The sequence below is a fragment of the Protobothrops mucrosquamatus genome, unplaced genomic scaffold (assembly GCF_001527695.2).
Source record: "Protobothrops mucrosquamatus isolate PMUCROS unplaced genomic scaffold, P.Mucros_1.0 scaffold4314, whole genome shotgun sequence".
NCBI classification, from domain to species: Eukaryota; Metazoa; Chordata; class Lepidosauria; order Squamata; family Viperidae; genus Protobothrops; species Protobothrops mucrosquamatus.
In genome coordinates this window covers 180,843-198,790 of record NW_015390228.1, presented here as the reverse complement: position 1 = coordinate 198,790, position 17,948 = coordinate 180,843, and the positions used below count along the sequence as shown (strand labels likewise).

At 38.2% G+C, this 17,948-nt stretch overlaps 1 protein-coding gene across 1 annotated transcript in view; it reads left to right on the top strand.

The window, feature by feature from the left end:
* The window catches only part of LOC107298830 (arf-GAP with Rho-GAP domain, ANK repeat and PH domain-containing protein 2-like), a gene marked incomplete at its 3' end in the record, with an annotated part of 92,497 nt that extends 76,962 nt beyond the window's left edge, over window positions 1-15,535 (top strand). Inside the window, exons 18-22 of the mRNA XM_029286625.1 lie at window positions 982-1,098; window positions 2,150-2,158; window positions 2,310-2,314; window positions 13,332-13,469; window positions 15,453-15,535. Of these exons, the coding sequence (XP_029142458.1) occupies window positions 982-1,098; window positions 2,150-2,158; window positions 2,310-2,314; window positions 13,332-13,469; window positions 15,453-15,535 (352 nt within the window). The remainder of the gene's footprint in view (window positions 1-981; window positions 1,099-2,149; window positions 2,159-2,309; window positions 2,315-13,331; window positions 13,470-15,452) is intronic.
* Window positions 15,536-17,948: the final 2,413 nt, after the last annotated feature.

Sequence of the window (17,948 nt, the reverse complement as noted above, 5' to 3'; positions counted from 1 at the left end):
CCTGCCTTCCTTCCTTCCTTCCCTCCTTCCTTCCTTCCTTCCTTCCTTCCTTCCTTCCTTCCTTCCTTCCTTCCTTCCATACATGCCTTCCATACATGCCTTCCTTCCTTCCTTCCTTCCTTCCTTCCTTCCTTCCTTCATTTCTTCCTTCATTTCTTCCTCCCTCCCTTTTCTTTTCTTTTCATCATAAATTGCAGTAAGCCGGAAACCTTACAACACTGGAAACTTCTCTAACATGGCAGTTTCAGCTGAGAGAATTGTGGGTGTGCATTTATCATCACAAGCAGCTGTGCTTAATTTACTGAGCTCCCATTTTGAAGGGGCACCTTCTTCGTGAAATAAAACCTTGTCCTCTTTCCAGGGAACTCGGTCTTCCTTCTAACAACCCTCACCTCGAATTATAATTGTTTACTGGATGAAACAAAACTCTGAAAACGCAGGTATATCCTACGTTTTCCAGAATGCAATTTCCTTCCAATATTTACTGTTAGATTGGAAACAAACAGTTTCTGTTGCAGTTTACAAGCAACAGAGAATGACCTTGGGAGCAGAATAATGGGATAGATGTTTGACAGATGCCTGAAGTATTGGAACTGAAATATTAACATTGAGCTGAAATATTTGTATATTGAGCAGCAGAGATAGAAAATTAAGTTATCTGGCCTTATGTAAGGGATTTGCTACGGTGGGACCTGTGGAATGTAAACTTTCGCTAGCCATTTATATCAGATGAATACTTTGCAAATAATGGATGTTCCTGGGGAAATAATGAATGTTTTCCAACCAATGATTTATGTTCAACATAAATGTCGACATAGCTGTAAATAAAGCAGCACGTATTTACTTAAGGAGCTCACGCATTATTGGTTGAATGTGTCTTCTTTTGATGCTTTTTGTTTTTGAAACTATCTCTTTAAGGTAGAATGAAAATGACTCCCCCCTTTGATAATAACCACGTTTTAATTCTCTCTCCTCTTCTAGAACGTCCCCTGCATTGCACTGAGAATATTCTAGAACAAATCCTTCACTGGAGCTCCTTGGCCAGTCCCAGCAACGCCTCCCTTATAATCAAGAAATTTCCAACCGTGGGGCTGATGGGTGAAGGTAAATACCAAAACACATTCCCTCTTACAGGCAGTCCTCAACTTACAACAATTCATTTAGTGACCGTTGGAAGTTACAGTGTGGGAGCATTCACCGCTTCTGGAGGCAGGTTGTTCCACTGGTTAATTGTTCTCACTGTCAGGAAGTTTCTCCTTAGTTCCAGGTTGCTTCTTTCCTTGATTAGTTTCCACCCGTTGCTTCTTGTCCTACTTTCAGGCGCTTTGGAGAATAGCTTGACTCCCTCTTCTTTGGGGCAGCCCCTGAGATATTGGAAGACTGCTATCATGTCCCCCCTCGTCCTTCTCTTCATTAAACTAGACATTAAACTTTGCTTGTCAGAGGGTCGCAAAGGGGGATCACATGACCCCGGGACACGGCGACCGTCATAAGTACATGTCAGGTGCCAAGCATTGGATTTTGATCACACGACCTTGGGGATGAAGAATGTCATTAGTCTCTTCAGTGCCATTGTAAATTTGAACTGTTGTTAGTCAAGGACTACTGGCTATTCTATTGATGATGATTGGCACTTTTAAGCTATAGGTATTTTCACTTGTGTTTTTTTTTCATCATCTCCTAAGAATCTTATAAACATGTTTTGTGCAGGTTTATCCTTTGGTAGATTACAGGACGGTTAACGATTCTGTTTTCTTTGCCTTAATTAGCAGCTCCCGAATCAATCCCAGTGGATTTTTCTGATTTTGGCATTACTGGTCTATCCGTTGCCACTGATACATCCTAAAGCTAGGATCTAAAAAAGACGAGAAGGAAAGTAAATCAAATGTGATTGCATTGTCAATTTCTTAACAAAGACGAGCCGACGTCTTTTCAGGAGCTTCCATTGACTGTCGAAAGAAGACGGCTTAGTTTCTGGTTTTTGTTTTAAGTAGGTGGCGGGTAAAGTTTCAACCGGCGGCAAATTGGCGATCCGATTCAGCTCCACGGAGGTCTTTATTCCACTGATTGCAATTATGCTCATTCTGCCTTTAAACCATACAAGCCAGGATAAGGAATTGTAATTTTGAAAACCTGGCTTGTTTTAAAGACCACTGTTGTTGATATTCGCAAGTTCGGTTTGGCGAGCAAAACACTTCTTTGGGAAACCGTAACGCTGGATTTATGCATTGCACTAAGCCAGCAACAAGGATGCCACGTCGCCGTTTTAGCATAATGCATGAATCCAAGCTAGTAATAATTATATATAGCTGACGTGGGAGCAGATGCTCGCATTTTCCTCCAGTGGAGCTAGCAAAGGTTCATTAAAGCAGCGCTAACATATGCTTTAGCATTCCGTTTGAATCTTGCTAGTGTTCTCATTTGGGTAGGGCGATAAACATGGCAAAGAATACGTGAATCTGGAATTCTGTCCAACCCTTTAATAAAAAGCCCTTATTGCAGGGGTGTCAAACTCAATTTCATTGAGGGCCGCATCAGCATTACGGTTGCCCTTGGGGTGTGTGTGGCCAGGGTGGGTGTGGCCTACTGGATGGGTGTGGACAGAGTGGGTGTGGCCTATTGGGTGGGCATGGCCAGCTCTACATCATTCACGTCAAGGGTGCCTGTGGGGGCCTGGGCAGGAGTGGGACAGATCTGAGGGTCTCTGGCAGAAGGGGGTGGGACCAGGGCAAGCGCCAAGGCATGGTCCACTGGAAGAGCCTCGCTGCCTGCTGAAACCCGTCCGCCGGAGCCCATCAAGCCGGATATGTGAAGTAGGCGAGGGCCATTTGCTGGCCACTTCCAGGTGATGGTGCATTTCTTCATTCCTCACAAAGGGTGACACCTCCCCAGCATGCATCCAGGGGACGGGGCCGACGCAGCAGGGGCTGGTTCCTCGCTGTTTCTGGATGGCCTTGTGGAGCTAAGACTGAATGCGTTTATTTATTTATTTATTTATTTACTTACTTACTTACTTACTTACTTACTTACTTACTTACTTACTTATTTATTTATTGAATTTGTACCCCGCCCTTCTCCTTACGGACTCAGGGCGGCTGACAGCCTGATAAAAGACAAATACAAAAATACCCCAATTTAAAACATAATTAAAATGAAATATTGGATTTGGCCTGTGTCAATTTAAAATTGCTTTTAAAACCCCGCTAAAAATCTCCCCCTAGGCCAGTCCTGCTTGTTGAAANATTTATTTATTGAATTTGTACCCCGCCCTTCTCCTTACGGACTCAGGGCGGCTGACAGCCTGATAAAAGACAAATACAAAAATACCCCAATTTAAAACATAATTAAAATGAAATATTGGATTTGGCCTGTGTCAATTTAAAATTGCTTTTAAAACCCCGCTAAAAATCTCCCCCTAGGCCAGTCCTGCTTGTTGAAATACCCATGTCTTAAGGGCGCGGCAGAAGGAAGGGAGATCCGGGATCACCCGGATCTCTGGGGGCAGTTCATTCCAGAGGGTGGGAGCTCCCACCGAGAAGGCCCTCCCCCTGGGGGTCGCCAGCCAGCACTGTCTGGCTGACGGCACCCCGAGGAGACCCACTCTGTGGGAGCGTACCGGCCGATGGGAGGCACTCAGCATAGATGGCCACCACAAAATTGTACATTGGCTTCCGGCTGGCCTGAGTCAGGGCCAAGGCAGTGGGGGCCGTTCCCTCACTGTTTCCAGGATGGCTTCACGGGCCACATGAAACCACTTCGCAGGCCGCATCTGGCCCCCGGGCCTTGTGTTTGACATGTCTGCCTTATTGGATCTACTTGAATCAGAACTTAGAAATAAGACAGGTAACCATATTCTGAGCCATCCCCATAGCAACACGCCTTACCAGCAATGACCCTGGTTAGGCTCTCTAGTATTTGTCTGTATTTTTCTCTATGTACAGAATGATGTATTGAATATTATAGGAGAAGGAGAACCTGGGGTGGAGTTAAAAGAGGATTCAGCCTAGAATCCCTAGGTGGCCAGAAACGAGTGGAGGCCAATCTCCCTTGAATTCCATTGTTCTTTATCTATCTCCAAGCAGGCGCTAAATGTTAGTTAAGAAGATTCCTATGCATAGGTATGAGTATAAATCAGTTTAATTGGGCCTTCATGTGTGGACCTGGTCTTTTACACCTGACGTTGTGCTCTTTTCTTTCTAGGAAAGAAATTTGGGTGTGAGCAAATAGATGGAACATACATGTGTTTGTATGTTTGAAAGGGTCTAAGCATGAGGAAGGAAGGAAGGAAGGAAGGAAGGAAGGAAGGAAGGAAGGAAGGAAGGAAGGAAGGAAGGAAGGAATCCAATTATTTTTGGGAGAAGAAGAAAGAGACCTGTAGTATTATAGTATATTCAAGCAAAATTTTTTAATCCTGGTTTATAATTTTGCTGTTATCCCTGCTTAAGATTCCAGACATTCAGTGAACCAACCTTCACCCAAGATTAATTTAGGTATGTTGATTTTCCATATCTTATTCTCTATAGGAGTGCCATATAGTACATGCACATATAAAACATACCTATGTAAATAATAATAATAAAAGTTGGAAGGGACCTTGGAGGTCATCGAGTCCAACCCCCTGCTCAGGCAGGAAACCCTACACCATTTCGGACAAATGGCTGTCCAGTCTCTTCTTAAAAACTTCCAGTGTTGGAGCATTCACCGCTTCTGGAGGCAGGTTGTTCCACTGGTTAATTGTTCTAACTGTCAAGAAGTTTCTCCTTAGTTCTAAGTTGCTTCTCTCCTTGGTTAGTTTCCATCCGTTGCTTCTTGTCCTGCCCTCAGGCGCTTTGGAGAATAGCTTGACTCCCTCTACTCATCTTACAAAGAGCATGACATCCAAAGAATTACAATTTATTGGTTTATTTAATTTAAAGCCGGGGACTGGAAGAAAGAAAAATGCTCACAGAACAAATAGAATAAATTAAAACCGCCTCGAATTAAATAAGATATATGCATAAAATCAACTAGTAAAACAATTTAAAGGCCATAACTAATAAGGCAGTACGTAACACTAGAAATATATCATTTTAATCTACTAAACACTGGCTGGCTATTGCCAGCTGTAGTGAGTTTTAAGTCTGTCAATTTCTGAATTCAACTTTAATGGAGCAGAAGCTTTAAAAAGCTAGTTTGGTCTAGACTAGACATTGCATCAGGAGCAGGGGTACCCGAATTCTAGTCTCCCCTGAGACATCATAGCCATACGAATAATTTTGGGTTACTCACCCCAACACAAAATTACCTGGGACACACACAGACACACAAAAAGATCAAACTGATTCTGAAAATGTTGCTTTGGAAACTTGTTACTAAGAGTAAAAATTGACCTGAAGGATCAAAGTCACAAGAAGATCAAACATCAAGAAAAAATCAAACCAGTTTTGAAATTGTTGCTTGGGAAACTTGTTACTAAGAGTAAAAGTTGACTTGAAGGACCATAGTAAGAAGAATAACCTGGACACTTTTTAAAAAAGGTTCTGATCAAAATAGCTGCCAGTAAGAAGTGTACAATCTTGAACTCAGCCCAGCCAGAACATCCTTTAAATGTTTGCTTGGATCGGGTGAACGAACGCTGGCTAATATAGATACGTTTATGTCCTTGCTTGTTGCGGTGCCCTTAAACTAGACCTTGAAGAAACATGTTTAATCATAGTTAAGACACCACATTTCCACCCAAGCAAGGTATTTTCCCAAGAGCCAAAAACCCTAAAATAATAGAGGAGAACTCCAATTGTTTATCCTTTTTTTCCCCCAGATTAATTTTAAAAGGTATATAGGTAGTCCTCAACTTACCTTAGTGACTGTTCAAAGGTATAACGGCCCTGGAAAAAATGACTTATGACTGTTTTTTATGCTTACAACCATCCCCAGGGTCATGTGACTTGCACTCGGATGCTTTGACAACTGACTCATACTTATGACGGTCACAGCGTCCCCCCGGGGTCACGTGATCCCCTTTTGGGGGGGTGGGAAGCCAGATTTCATTTAACCACCGTGTTACTAATTTAACAACTGCGGAAATTCACTTAACAACGAAGGCAAGAAAAGCGGTAAAATGGGGAAAAACTCACTTAAAAAAATTTCTCACTTAGCAACATAAATGTTGGGCTCAGTTGTGGTTACCTTTAAAATGTAGTACACTGTATAATATATAATATAATATATTACTATATAATATTAATTATATTATATTATGTTAATTATATTATTATATTGACTATATTATATATTAATCATATATTTATATTAATTATATTCTATTATATTAATCATATTATAGTATATTATATTATAGTATAGTATAGTTGTAGTATGTTATATTATATTATAGTATAGTATAGTATAGATAGTATAGTATATTATAGTACAATATAGTATAGTATAGTTATATTATGTTATATTATGGTATAGTATAGTATAGTTATGTTATTATGTTATATTATGTTATATGTTATGTTATATTATAGTATATTATATTGTATTGTATTATATTATAGTATAGTATAGTATAGTATAGTTATGTTATAATGTTATGTTATATTATATTGTATTGTAGTGTATTGTATTGTATTATATTATAGTATATTATAGTATATTATATTATAGTATAGTATAGTATAATATAGTTATATTATGTTATATTATGGTATAGTATAGTATAGTTATGTTATAATGTTATGTTATGTTATATTATATTATATTATAGTATTATAGTATATGATATTGTATTATATTATATTATAGTATAGTATAGTATAGTTATATTATGTTATATTATGTTATGTTTTGTTATGTTGTATTGTAGTGTAGTGTATTGTATTGTATTATATTATAGTATATTATATTATAGTATAGTATAGTATAGTATAGTATAGTTATGTTATAATGTTATATTATGTTGTGTTATATTATGTTATGTTATGTTATAGTATAGTATAGTATATTTATTATAATATAATATAGCATAGCATAGTATAGTATAATATATAGTAATATAATATATAATATAGTATTATATAATATAGTATAATATACTATACTATAATATATTATATTATAATATATAATAGTATATATAATAATATATTATAGTGTATAATAATATAGTATACNCCTTCCTTCCTTCCTTCCTTCCTTCCTTCCTTCCTTCCTTCCATACATGCCTTCCTTCCTTCCTTCCTTCCTTCCTTCCTTCCTTCCTTCCTTCATTTCTTCCTTCATTTCTTCCTCCCTCCCTTTTCTTTTCTTTTCACCATAAATTGCAGTAAGCCGGAAACCTTACAACACTGGAAACTTCTCTAACATGGCAGTTTCAGCTGAGAGAATTGTGGGTGTGCATTTATCATCACAAGCAGCTGTGTTTAATTTACTGAGCTCCCATTTTGAAGGGGCACCTTCTTCGTGAAATAAAACCTTGTCCTCTTTCCGGGGAATTTGGTCTTCCTTCTAACAACCCTCACCTCGAATTATAATTGTTTACTGGATGAAACAAAACTCTGAAAACGCAGGTATATCCTACGTTTTCCAGAATGCAATTTTCTTCCAATATTTATTGTTAGATTGGAAACAAACAGTTTCTGTTGCAGTTTACTAGCAACACAGAATGACCTTGGGAGCAGAGTAATGGGATAGATGTTTGACAGATGCCTGAAGTATTGGAACTGAAATATTAACATTGAGCTGAAATATTTGTATATTGAGCAGCAGAGATAGACAATTAAGTTATCTGGCCTTATGTAAGGGATTTGCTATGGTGGGACATGTGGAATATAAAATTTTGCTAGCCATTTATATCAGATGAATACTTTGCAAATAATGGATGTTCCTGGGGAAATAATGAATGTTTTCCAACCAATGATTTATGTTCAACATAAATGTCGACAGAGCTGTAAATAAAGCAGTACGTATTTACTTAGGGGGCTCATGCATTATTGGTTGAATGTGTCTTCTTTTGATGCTTTTTGTTTTTGAAACTATCTCTTTAAGGTAGAATGAAAATGACTCCCCCCTTTGATAATAACCACGTTTTAATTCTCTCTTCTCTTCTAGAACGTCCCCTGCATTGCACTGAGAATATTCTAGAACAAATCCTTCACTGGAGCTCCTTGGCCAGTCCCAGCAACGCCTCCCTTATAATCAAGAAATTTCCAACCGTGGGGCTGATGGGTGAAGGTAAATGCCAAAACACGTTCCCTCTTACAGGCAGTCCTCAACTTACAACAATTCATTTAGTGACCGTTGGAAGTTACAGTGTGGGAGCTTTCACCGCTTCTGGAGGCAGGTGGTTCCACTGGTTAATTGTTCTCACTGTCAGGAAGTTTCTCCTTAGTTCCAGGTTGCTTCTTTCCTTGATTAGTTTCCACCCGTTGCTTCTCGTCCTGCCTTCAGGCGCTTTGGAGGATAGCTTGACTCCCTCTTCTTTGGGGCAGCCCCTGAGATATTGGCAGGCTGCTATCATGTCCCCCCTCATCCTTCTCTTCATTAAACTAGACATTAAACTTTACTTGTCAGAGGGTCGCAAAAGGGGATCACATGACCCTGGGACACTGCGACCGTCATAAGTACATGTCAGGTGCCAAGCATTGGATTTTGATCATGTGACCTTGGGGATGAAGAATGTCGTTAGTCTCTTCAGTGCCATTGTAAATTTGAACTGTTGTAAGTCAAGGACTACCTGGATATTTTATTGACGATGATTGGCCCTTTTAAGTTATAGGTATTTTCACTTGTTTTTTTTTTTCATCATCTCCTAAGAATCTTATAAACATGTTTTGTGCAGGTTTATCCTTTGGTAGATTACAGGACGGTTAACGATTCTGTTTTCTTTGCCTTAATTAGCGGCTCCCGAATCAATCCCAGTGGATTTTTCTGATTTTGGCATTACTGGTCTATCCGTTGCCACTGATACATCCTAAAGCTAGGATCTAAAAAAAGACGAGAAGGAAAGTAAATCAAATGTGATTCCATTGTCACTTTCTTAACAAAGACAAGCCGACGTCTTTTTGGGAGCTTCCATTGACTGTTTTAAGTAGGTGGCGGGTAGAGTTTCATCCCGTGGCAAATTGGCGATCCGATTCAGCCCCACAGAGGTCTTTATTCCACTGATTGCAATTACGCTCATTCTGCCTTTAAACCATACAAGTCAGGATAAGGAATTGTAATTTTGAAAACCTGGCTTGTTTTAAAGACCACTGTTGTTGATATTCGCAAGTTCGGCTTGGCGAGCAAAACACTTCTTTGGGAAACCGTAACGCTGGATTTATGCATTGCACTAAGCCAGCAACAAGGATGCCACGTCGCCGTTTTAGCATAATGCATGAATCCAAGCTAGTAATAATTATATATAGCTGACGTGGGAGCAGATGCTCGCATTTTCCTCCAGTGGAGCTAGCAAAGGTTCATTAAAGCAGCGCTAACGTATGCTTTAGCATTCCGTTTGAATCTTGCTAGTGTTCTCATTTGGGTAGGGCGATAAACATGGCAAAGAAAACGTGAATCTGGAATTCTGTCCAACCCTTTAATAAAAAGCCCTTATTGCAGGGGTGTCAAACTCAATTTCATTGAGGGCTGCATCAGCATTGCGGTTGCCCTTGGGGGTGGTGGTCAGGGTGGGTGTGGCCTACTGGATGGGTGTGGATAGAATGGGTGTGGCCTATTGGGTGGGCATGGCCAGCTCTACATCATTCACGTCAAGGGTGCCTGTGGGGGCCTGGGCAAGAGTGGGACAGATCTGAGGGTCTCTGGCAGAAGGGGGTGGAACCGGGGCAAGTGCCAAGGCATGGTCCACTGGAGGAGCCTCGCTGCCTGCTGAAACCCCTCCGCCGGAGCCCATCAAACCGGATATGTGAAGTAGGCAAGGGCCATTTGCTGGCCACTTCCAGGCGATGGTGCATTTCTTCATTCCTCACAAAGGGTGTCACCTCCCCAGCATGCACCCAGGGGACGGGGCCGACACGGCAGGGGCTGGTTCCTCACTGTTTCTAGACGGCCTTGTGGAGCTAAGACTGAATGCGTTTCAGCATAGATGGCCACCACAAAATTGTACATTGGCTCCCGGCCAGCCTGGGTCAAGGCCAAGGCAGCGGGGGCCGTTCCCTCACTGTTTCCAGGATGGCTTCACGGGCCACATGAAACCACTTCGCGGGTCGCATCCGGCCCCCGGGCCTTGTGTTTGACATGTCTGCTTTATTGGATCTACCTGAATCAGAACTTAGAAATAAGACAGGTAACCATATTCTGAGCCATCCCCATAGCAACACGCCTTACCAGCAGTGACCCTGGTTAGGCTGTCTAGTATTTGTCTGTATTTTTCTCCATGTACAGAATGATGTATTGAATATTGTAGGAGAAGGAGAACCTGGGGTGGAGTTAAAAGAGGGTTCAGCCTAGAATCCCTAGGTGGCCACAAACGAGTGGAGACCAATCTCCCTTGAATTCCATTGCTTTTTATCTATCTCCAAGCAGGCGCTAAATGTTAGTTAAGAAGATTCCTATGCATAGGTATGAGTATAAATCAGTTTAATTGGGCCTTCATGTGTGGACCTGGTCTTTTACACCTGATGTTGTGCTCTTTTCTTTCCAGGAAAGAAATTTGGGTGTGAGCAAATAGATGGAACATACATGTATTTGTATGTTTGAAAGGGTCTAAGCATGAGGAAGGAAGAAAGGAAGGAAGGAAGGAAGGAAGGAAGGAAGGAAGGAAAGAAAGAAAGAAGGAATCCAATTATTTTTGGGAGAAGAAGAAAGAGATCTTTAGTATTACAGTATATTCAAGCAAAATTGTTTAATCCTGGTTTATAATTTTGCTGTTATCCCTGCTTAAGATTCCAGACATTCAGTGAACCAACCTTCACCCAAGATTAATTTAGGTATGTTGATTTTCCATATCTTATTCTCTATAGGAGTGCCATATAGTACATGCACATATAAAACATACCTATGTAAATAATAATAATAAAAGTTGGAAGGGACCTTGGAGGTCATCGAGTCCAACCCCCTGCTCAGGCAGGAAACCCTACACCATTTCGGACAAATGGCTGTCCAGTCTCTTCTTAAAAACTTCCAGTGTTGGAGCATTCACCGCTTCTGGAGGCAGGTTGTTCCACTGGTTAATTGTTCCAACTGTCAAGAAGTTTCTCCTTAGTTCTAGGTTGCTTCTCTCCTTGATGAGTTTCCATCCGTTGCTTCTTGTCCTGCCCTCAGGCACTTTGGAGAATAGCTTGACTCCCTCTACTCATCTTACAAAGAGCATGACATCCAAAGAATTACAATTTATTGGTTTATTTAATTTAAAGCCGGGGACTGGAAGAAAGAAAATTGCTCACAGAACAAATAGAATAAATTAAAACCGCATCGAATTAAATAAGGTATATGCATAAAATCAACTAGTAAAACAATTTAAAGACCACAACTAATAAGGCAGTACGTAACACTAGAAATATATCATTTTAATCTACTAAACGCTGGCTGGCCATTGCCAGCTGTAGTGAGTTTTAAGTCTGTCAATTTCTGAATTCAACTTTAATGGAGCAGAAGCTTTAAAAAGCTAGTTTGGTCTAGACTAGACATTGCATCAGGAGCAAGGGTACCCAAATTCTAGTCTCCCCTGAGACATAGCCATACGAATAATTTTGGGTTACTCGCCCCAACACAAAATTACCTGGGACACACACAGACACACAAAAAGATCAAACTGATTCTGAAAATGTTGCTTTGGAAACTTGTTACTAAGAGTAAAAATTGACCTGAAGGATCAAAGTCACAAGAAGATCAAACATCAAGAAAAAATCAAACCCGTTTTGAAATTGTTGCTTAGGAAACTTGTTACTAAGAGTAAAAGTTGACTTGAAGGACCATAGTAAGAAGAATAACCTGGACACTTTCAAAAAAAGGTTCTGATCAAAATAGCTGCCAGTAAGAAGTGTACAATCTTGAACTCAGCCCAGCCAGAACATCCTTTAAATGTTTGCTTGGATCGGGTGAACGAATGCTGGCTAATATAGATACGTTTATATCCTTGCTTGTTGCAGTGCCCTTAAACTAGACCTTGAAGAAATATGTTTAATCATAGTTAAGACACCACATTTCCACCCAAGCAAGGTATTTTCCCAAGAGCCAAAAACTCTAAAATAATAGAGGAGAACTCCAATTGTTTATCCTTTTTTCCCCCCAGATTAATTTTAAAAGGTATATAGGTAGTCCTCAACTTACTTAGTGACTGTTCAAAGGTATAACGGCCCTGGAAAAAATGACTTATGACTGTTTTTTATGCTTACAACCATTGCAGCATCCCCAGGGTCATGTGACTTGCACTCGGACGCTTTGACAACTGACTCATACTTATGACGGTCACAGCGTCCCCCCGGGCTCACGTGATCCCCTTTTGCAACTTTCTGACCAGCAAAGCCAATGGGGGGGGGGGGGTGGGAAGCCAGATTTCATTTAACCACCGTGTTACTAATTTTACAACTGCGGAAATTCACTTAACAACGAAGGCAAGAAAAGCGGTAAAATGGGGAAAAACTCACTTTAAAAAATTTCTCACTTAGCAACATAAATGTTGGGCTCAGTTGTGGTTACCTTTAAAATGTAGTACACTGTATAATATATAATATAATATATTACTGTATAATATTAATTATATTATGTTAATTATATTAATTATTATATTGACTATATTATATATTAATCATATATTTATATTAATTATATTATATTATATTAATCATATTATAGTATATTATAGTATAGTATAGTTATAGTATGTTATATTATATTATATTATATTATAGTATAGTATAGATATTATAGTATATTATAGTATATTATAGTATATTATATTATAGTATAGTATAGTATAGTATAGTTATGTTATAATGTTATGTTATATTATGTTATGTTTTGTTATGTTATATTGTATTGTATTGTATTGTATTATATTATAGTATATTATAGTATAGTATAGTTATGTTATAATGTTATATTATGTTATATTATGTTATGTTATAGTATAGTATAGTATATTTATTATAATATAATATAGCATAGCATAGTATAGTATAATATATAGTAATATAATATATAATATAGTATTATATAATATAGTATAATATACTATACTATAATATATTATATTATAATATATAATAGTATATATAATAATATATTATAGTGTATAATAATATAGTATACAGTATAATAATATAATATACAATAACAAATATATATCAATATAATAAAAAAAGGAGATTGTGAAAACCAACTGCTTTTTTTTAATCGTCTCGACAGAGGAAACGTCCAAAGGCCCCGTCAAAGCCGGCTACCTGAAATACAAAGAAGAACCCTCCAAACTTCTGTCTGCCAATAAGTTTCAAGACCGTTATTTTGTTTTGCGAGAAGCAAAATTGTGGCTTTATAAGGACATGAAGGTACAAATTCCGTTGCGAGCCCTTTAAACTCGCCCCCAGTTCCACCCCCTTCCTTTTTCCCGGCTGAGGAATTCTGGGAGTTGAAGTCTACCAGTCATCAAAGGGCCAAGTTTGAAGACCCCCCCCCCGTCTTAAATGTAACAAACAAAATGGAGGCTGGCTGAGGAATTCTGGGAGTTGAAGTCCACCGGTCATCAAAGGGCCAAGTTTGAAGACCCCTGTTGTCGTGAATTTCACATTACAAAGAGAGACTCCTAATTTCCTTTCTGCTCCGAAGTATCCATCTAAGCATGAACGTGGACCTTTTAAATTTACTTTTATGTGTCTAGACTTCTTTTCTTCGGGCTTAAAATAGGCTGCATAAATTCTAGGTCATTATTTACGGGAAAGCAAGGTTTGCAGTTGCTGAACAAAAAAGCTTTTTGCTTGTTCCCCTTTGGCTTGTTGCACATTTTTTTTCTTTTTTTTTTTTAAAAAAAATTCTATTTTCCCCTGAAATTAATAGCTTGTCTGAAACCCAACTTGCTACAAATCTTGGGAAACTCATGATCTCAGCAAAGTGGTTGTGTTTGTTTTGCCTATGCATAATGTTACATTAATTGCCTGGCAAGAAAAAGGGAAAGAAAGGAAGAAAGAAAGAAAGAAAGAAAAGAAAGAAAGAAAGAAAGAAAGAAAGAAAGAAAGCTCGGAGAAGCAGCGCTATTATTTTAAAAACGGCGCTCACTTCCTCATATCTAGATTAATAAGTACATTTCTGCTGTTCGAATGGACGCTTTTTATTACTACCGCAGCCAAATTGGTTAAGAATCGTTTTCGAAATACTAAAAGCCCAATTAGCCATGAATTTCGGAGAGGGGGGGGAGGGGAAGAGAAAGTGCCCTGAACTGAGCTAATTTATTTTTGCCTAATTGGCATGTAATGTTTCATACTCTCAGCTCCTATAAAGGTGGATGGGGGGTCACTTTGACCTTCCAGCACTTCAGTGCTTTAAACTCCCCTAGGTACAAATCCGCCTCAGAAAATGAAAACTGCCTAATGAATTTCAGGAGACCTCTAGCATTCCATATCATTACAAACACATTGACAAATTAAACTCTGCTATTTAATTACAGGCTTTTTATCCAGTAGAGAATTTTGCCTCGAGAAGAAAAAAAAAAAGGAGGGCTTTTGTAGTGTCTCTGGGTGGTTGGGTGCACAAAGAATAGCATGGCAACCTGTCACAATTTCCTCTTCCTTGATCTTGGCAAAGGCAGGCAGGAGCTGCATAGAAATATAGTCACAGGGCTGGAAGGGACCTTGGAGGTCTTCTAGTCCAGCCCCATGTCCAAGGCGGGAGACCTTAGTAAGGCTTCTCCATGCACGGCCATATAGGAAATTCTAATGAAGGAGAATATTTGCTCAGGGTTCAAATGAGGGGGTTCCACTGATTAATTGTTCTAACTGTCAGGAAGTTTCTCCTTAGTTCTAGGTTGCTTCTCTCCTTGCTTAGTTTCCATCCGTTGCTTCTCGTCCTGCCTTCAGGCGCTTTGGAGAATAGCTTGACTCCCTCTTCTTTGGGGCAGCCCCTGAGATACTGGACCACTGCTATCATGTCACCCCTAGTCCTTCTCTTAATTAAACATTAAACGTGCATTAAATTTCTATAACAACAAATCAATCTAATCAGTAAAACCCCAAATCGAAGTATCATTTTTTTTCCCACCGCGAGCACAAAGTCCAGAAACGGTTCACAATTTCGATCTTCCAGGGAAATTTGGAACATCTATGTGGTAGCCCAATCTAACCCTTCTTGGATCCCAAGCTTGGTCAGATGCCACTACCACGTGTTCAAACCTGCTAGTAGAGAGATGACATCACGGGGAACAAAATGATCTAATTTTTTTGCAAAATGTCCACCGAGAAATGTTCAGAAGGCGAACAGATTTGGAGGCCTTCTGCTATGTTTCTGCTTCGCTAATAATGCTCGTTTCTCCCCCTCAGCAGAGCAGCAAAGCTGAAAAAGCCTTTCCTGTCAACTCATTGAAACTTTACCTTGGGGTGAAGAAAAAACTGAAACCACCAACAAAGTAAGAGAGAGGCAAGAAAAAACCATGTTGGCTGCTTTGTTAGGATTGTGATGCTACAGAAGGGTAAAGCTTTGAAAAACCATAGCGATTAAGGGAACTAATCTGTATCTATTGCCTGGTCCGTGATCAGCCACAGTTCCTCAATGTTAGGTATTTGGGGGCCTCTGTTATTAATTTGGTATTGAGAAATTATTGAACAGTTATTTCTAATCTCGGTATGCTATCGCCTCTGGGTTATATTGCGAATAGAATAGAATAGAATAGAATAGAATAGAATAGAATAGAATAGAATAGAATAGAATAGAATAGAATAGAATAGAATAATGGATTGAAGAATGGAATAGAATAGAATAGAATAGAATAGAATAGAATAGAATAGAATAGAATAGAATAGAATAATGGATTGAAGAATGGAATAGAATAGAATAGAATAGAATAGAATAGAATGGAATAGAATAGAATAGAATAGAATAATGAAATGAATAATAGAATGAAGAATAGAATAGAATAGAATAATGAAATGAATAATAGAATGAAGAATGGAATAGAATAGAATAGAATAGAATAGAATAGAATAGAATAGAATAATGGATTGAAGAATGGAATAGAATAGAATAGAATAGAATAGAATAATGAAATGAATAATAGAATGAAGAATGGAATAGAATAGAATAGAATAGAATAGAATAGAATAGAATAGAATAGAATAATGGATTGAAGAATGGAATGGAATAGAATAGAATAGAATAGAATAGAATAGAATAGAATAGAATAGAATAATGAAATGAATAATAGAATGAAGAATGGAATAGAATAGAATAGAATAGAATAGAATAGAATAGAATAGAATAATGAAATGAATAATAGAATAAAGAATGGAATAGAATAGAATAGAATAGAATAGAATAATGGATTGAAGAATGGAATAGAATAGAATAGAATAGAATAATGAAATGAATAATAGAATGAAGAATAGAATAGAATAGAATAGAATAGAATGGAATGGAATAATCGAATGGAATAATCGAATGAAGAATGGAATAGAATAGAATAGAATAGATAATAGAATAGAATAAAAAATAGAATAGAATAGAAAATAGAATAGAATAGAAAATAGAATAGAATAAGAAAATAGAATAGAATAGAATAATGAAACGAATGGAATAATGGAATGAAGAATGGAATAGAATGGAACGGAACGGAATGGAACAGAACAGAACAGAATAGGATTCTTATTGGCCATGTGTGATTGAACACATAAGGAATTTGTCTCCGGTGCATAAGCTCTCAGTGTACACACATACAACAACAAAGTGTTCAGAGTAGCAGATTTCCACAAAAGTTCAAGCGTTGCCCCAAAAGCTCAAAACGTTAAACAAAAACAACACACCAGACTTCAGCCTCTGAAATTGTATGATTCTCCTAAATTCACAGTAGGGGCTAATCAAGGAGAAATTTTGTAGCTCGGGGTTGAAATGAAGGGTTCCTTAGTGCTCTCTGAGCTCGGTTGTTTTCTTGCAGACATTTCATTACCAAACTAGATAACATCATCAGTGCCAGTCACAGTAGGGGGCTATATGTGATCTGTGAGCACTCTGAACAGGGTAACAATAATTTGGCTTTGGGAAGGTTAATCCTCTTTTGTCTTTCTTAATTACCTGACATGTCTGTGTATGAATGATGTTTTGTTTTGATTTTTCAGCTGGGGTCTAACACTGCTGTCTGAAAAGCATCATTGGTGAGTAAGACATACTAAACTGGGATGTGTATTCTTTGTAAATGATGGGTTGGAATAAGTTTTTGCACCCCATGCAAGCACAGTACCGTACCTCTTTGTTGTTCATTAAAGCAGCCAGATCCTTTTTTTTCTCCGGGCTTGTTAATGAGTCTGGAAATAAGATGTTGTTGTTTAAATATTCTTACTATTAAAAATAGCATTAAGTCCTCCCTTTAAAGCCGTTACATTTATTGGTTTAAGTTGTATGGAAGCCTGAAACAACACAGCTGCTTTAAAACAATCGTAATACCCACTTTGTCATATCTGAACAATTGCAGCTGAGACTCCTAACTTATGATTATGATTATAAAATAGGAGTCAGAAAAATTATTCCGTAAACTTGAATGTTTCCTTTAACTGTGTGATTCTGCTTCATGGGTATGTATATCAATCTATACATATATCAATCAGTTTAATATAACATATATGGTACAGGGCTCCATACTGTGAACATCCCTTCAGCTATCATTCTTGTTTTAATTTTTTAAATATTTGTTAATGATAATCATTTTAGATATTCATTGTTGTATTGCTTTTTTTTGTTATACTCTGCCCAGGGTCACTTGCTAATGAGAAGGGCAGTTATACAAGATGATAGATAGATAGATAGATAGATAGATAGATAGATAGATAGAT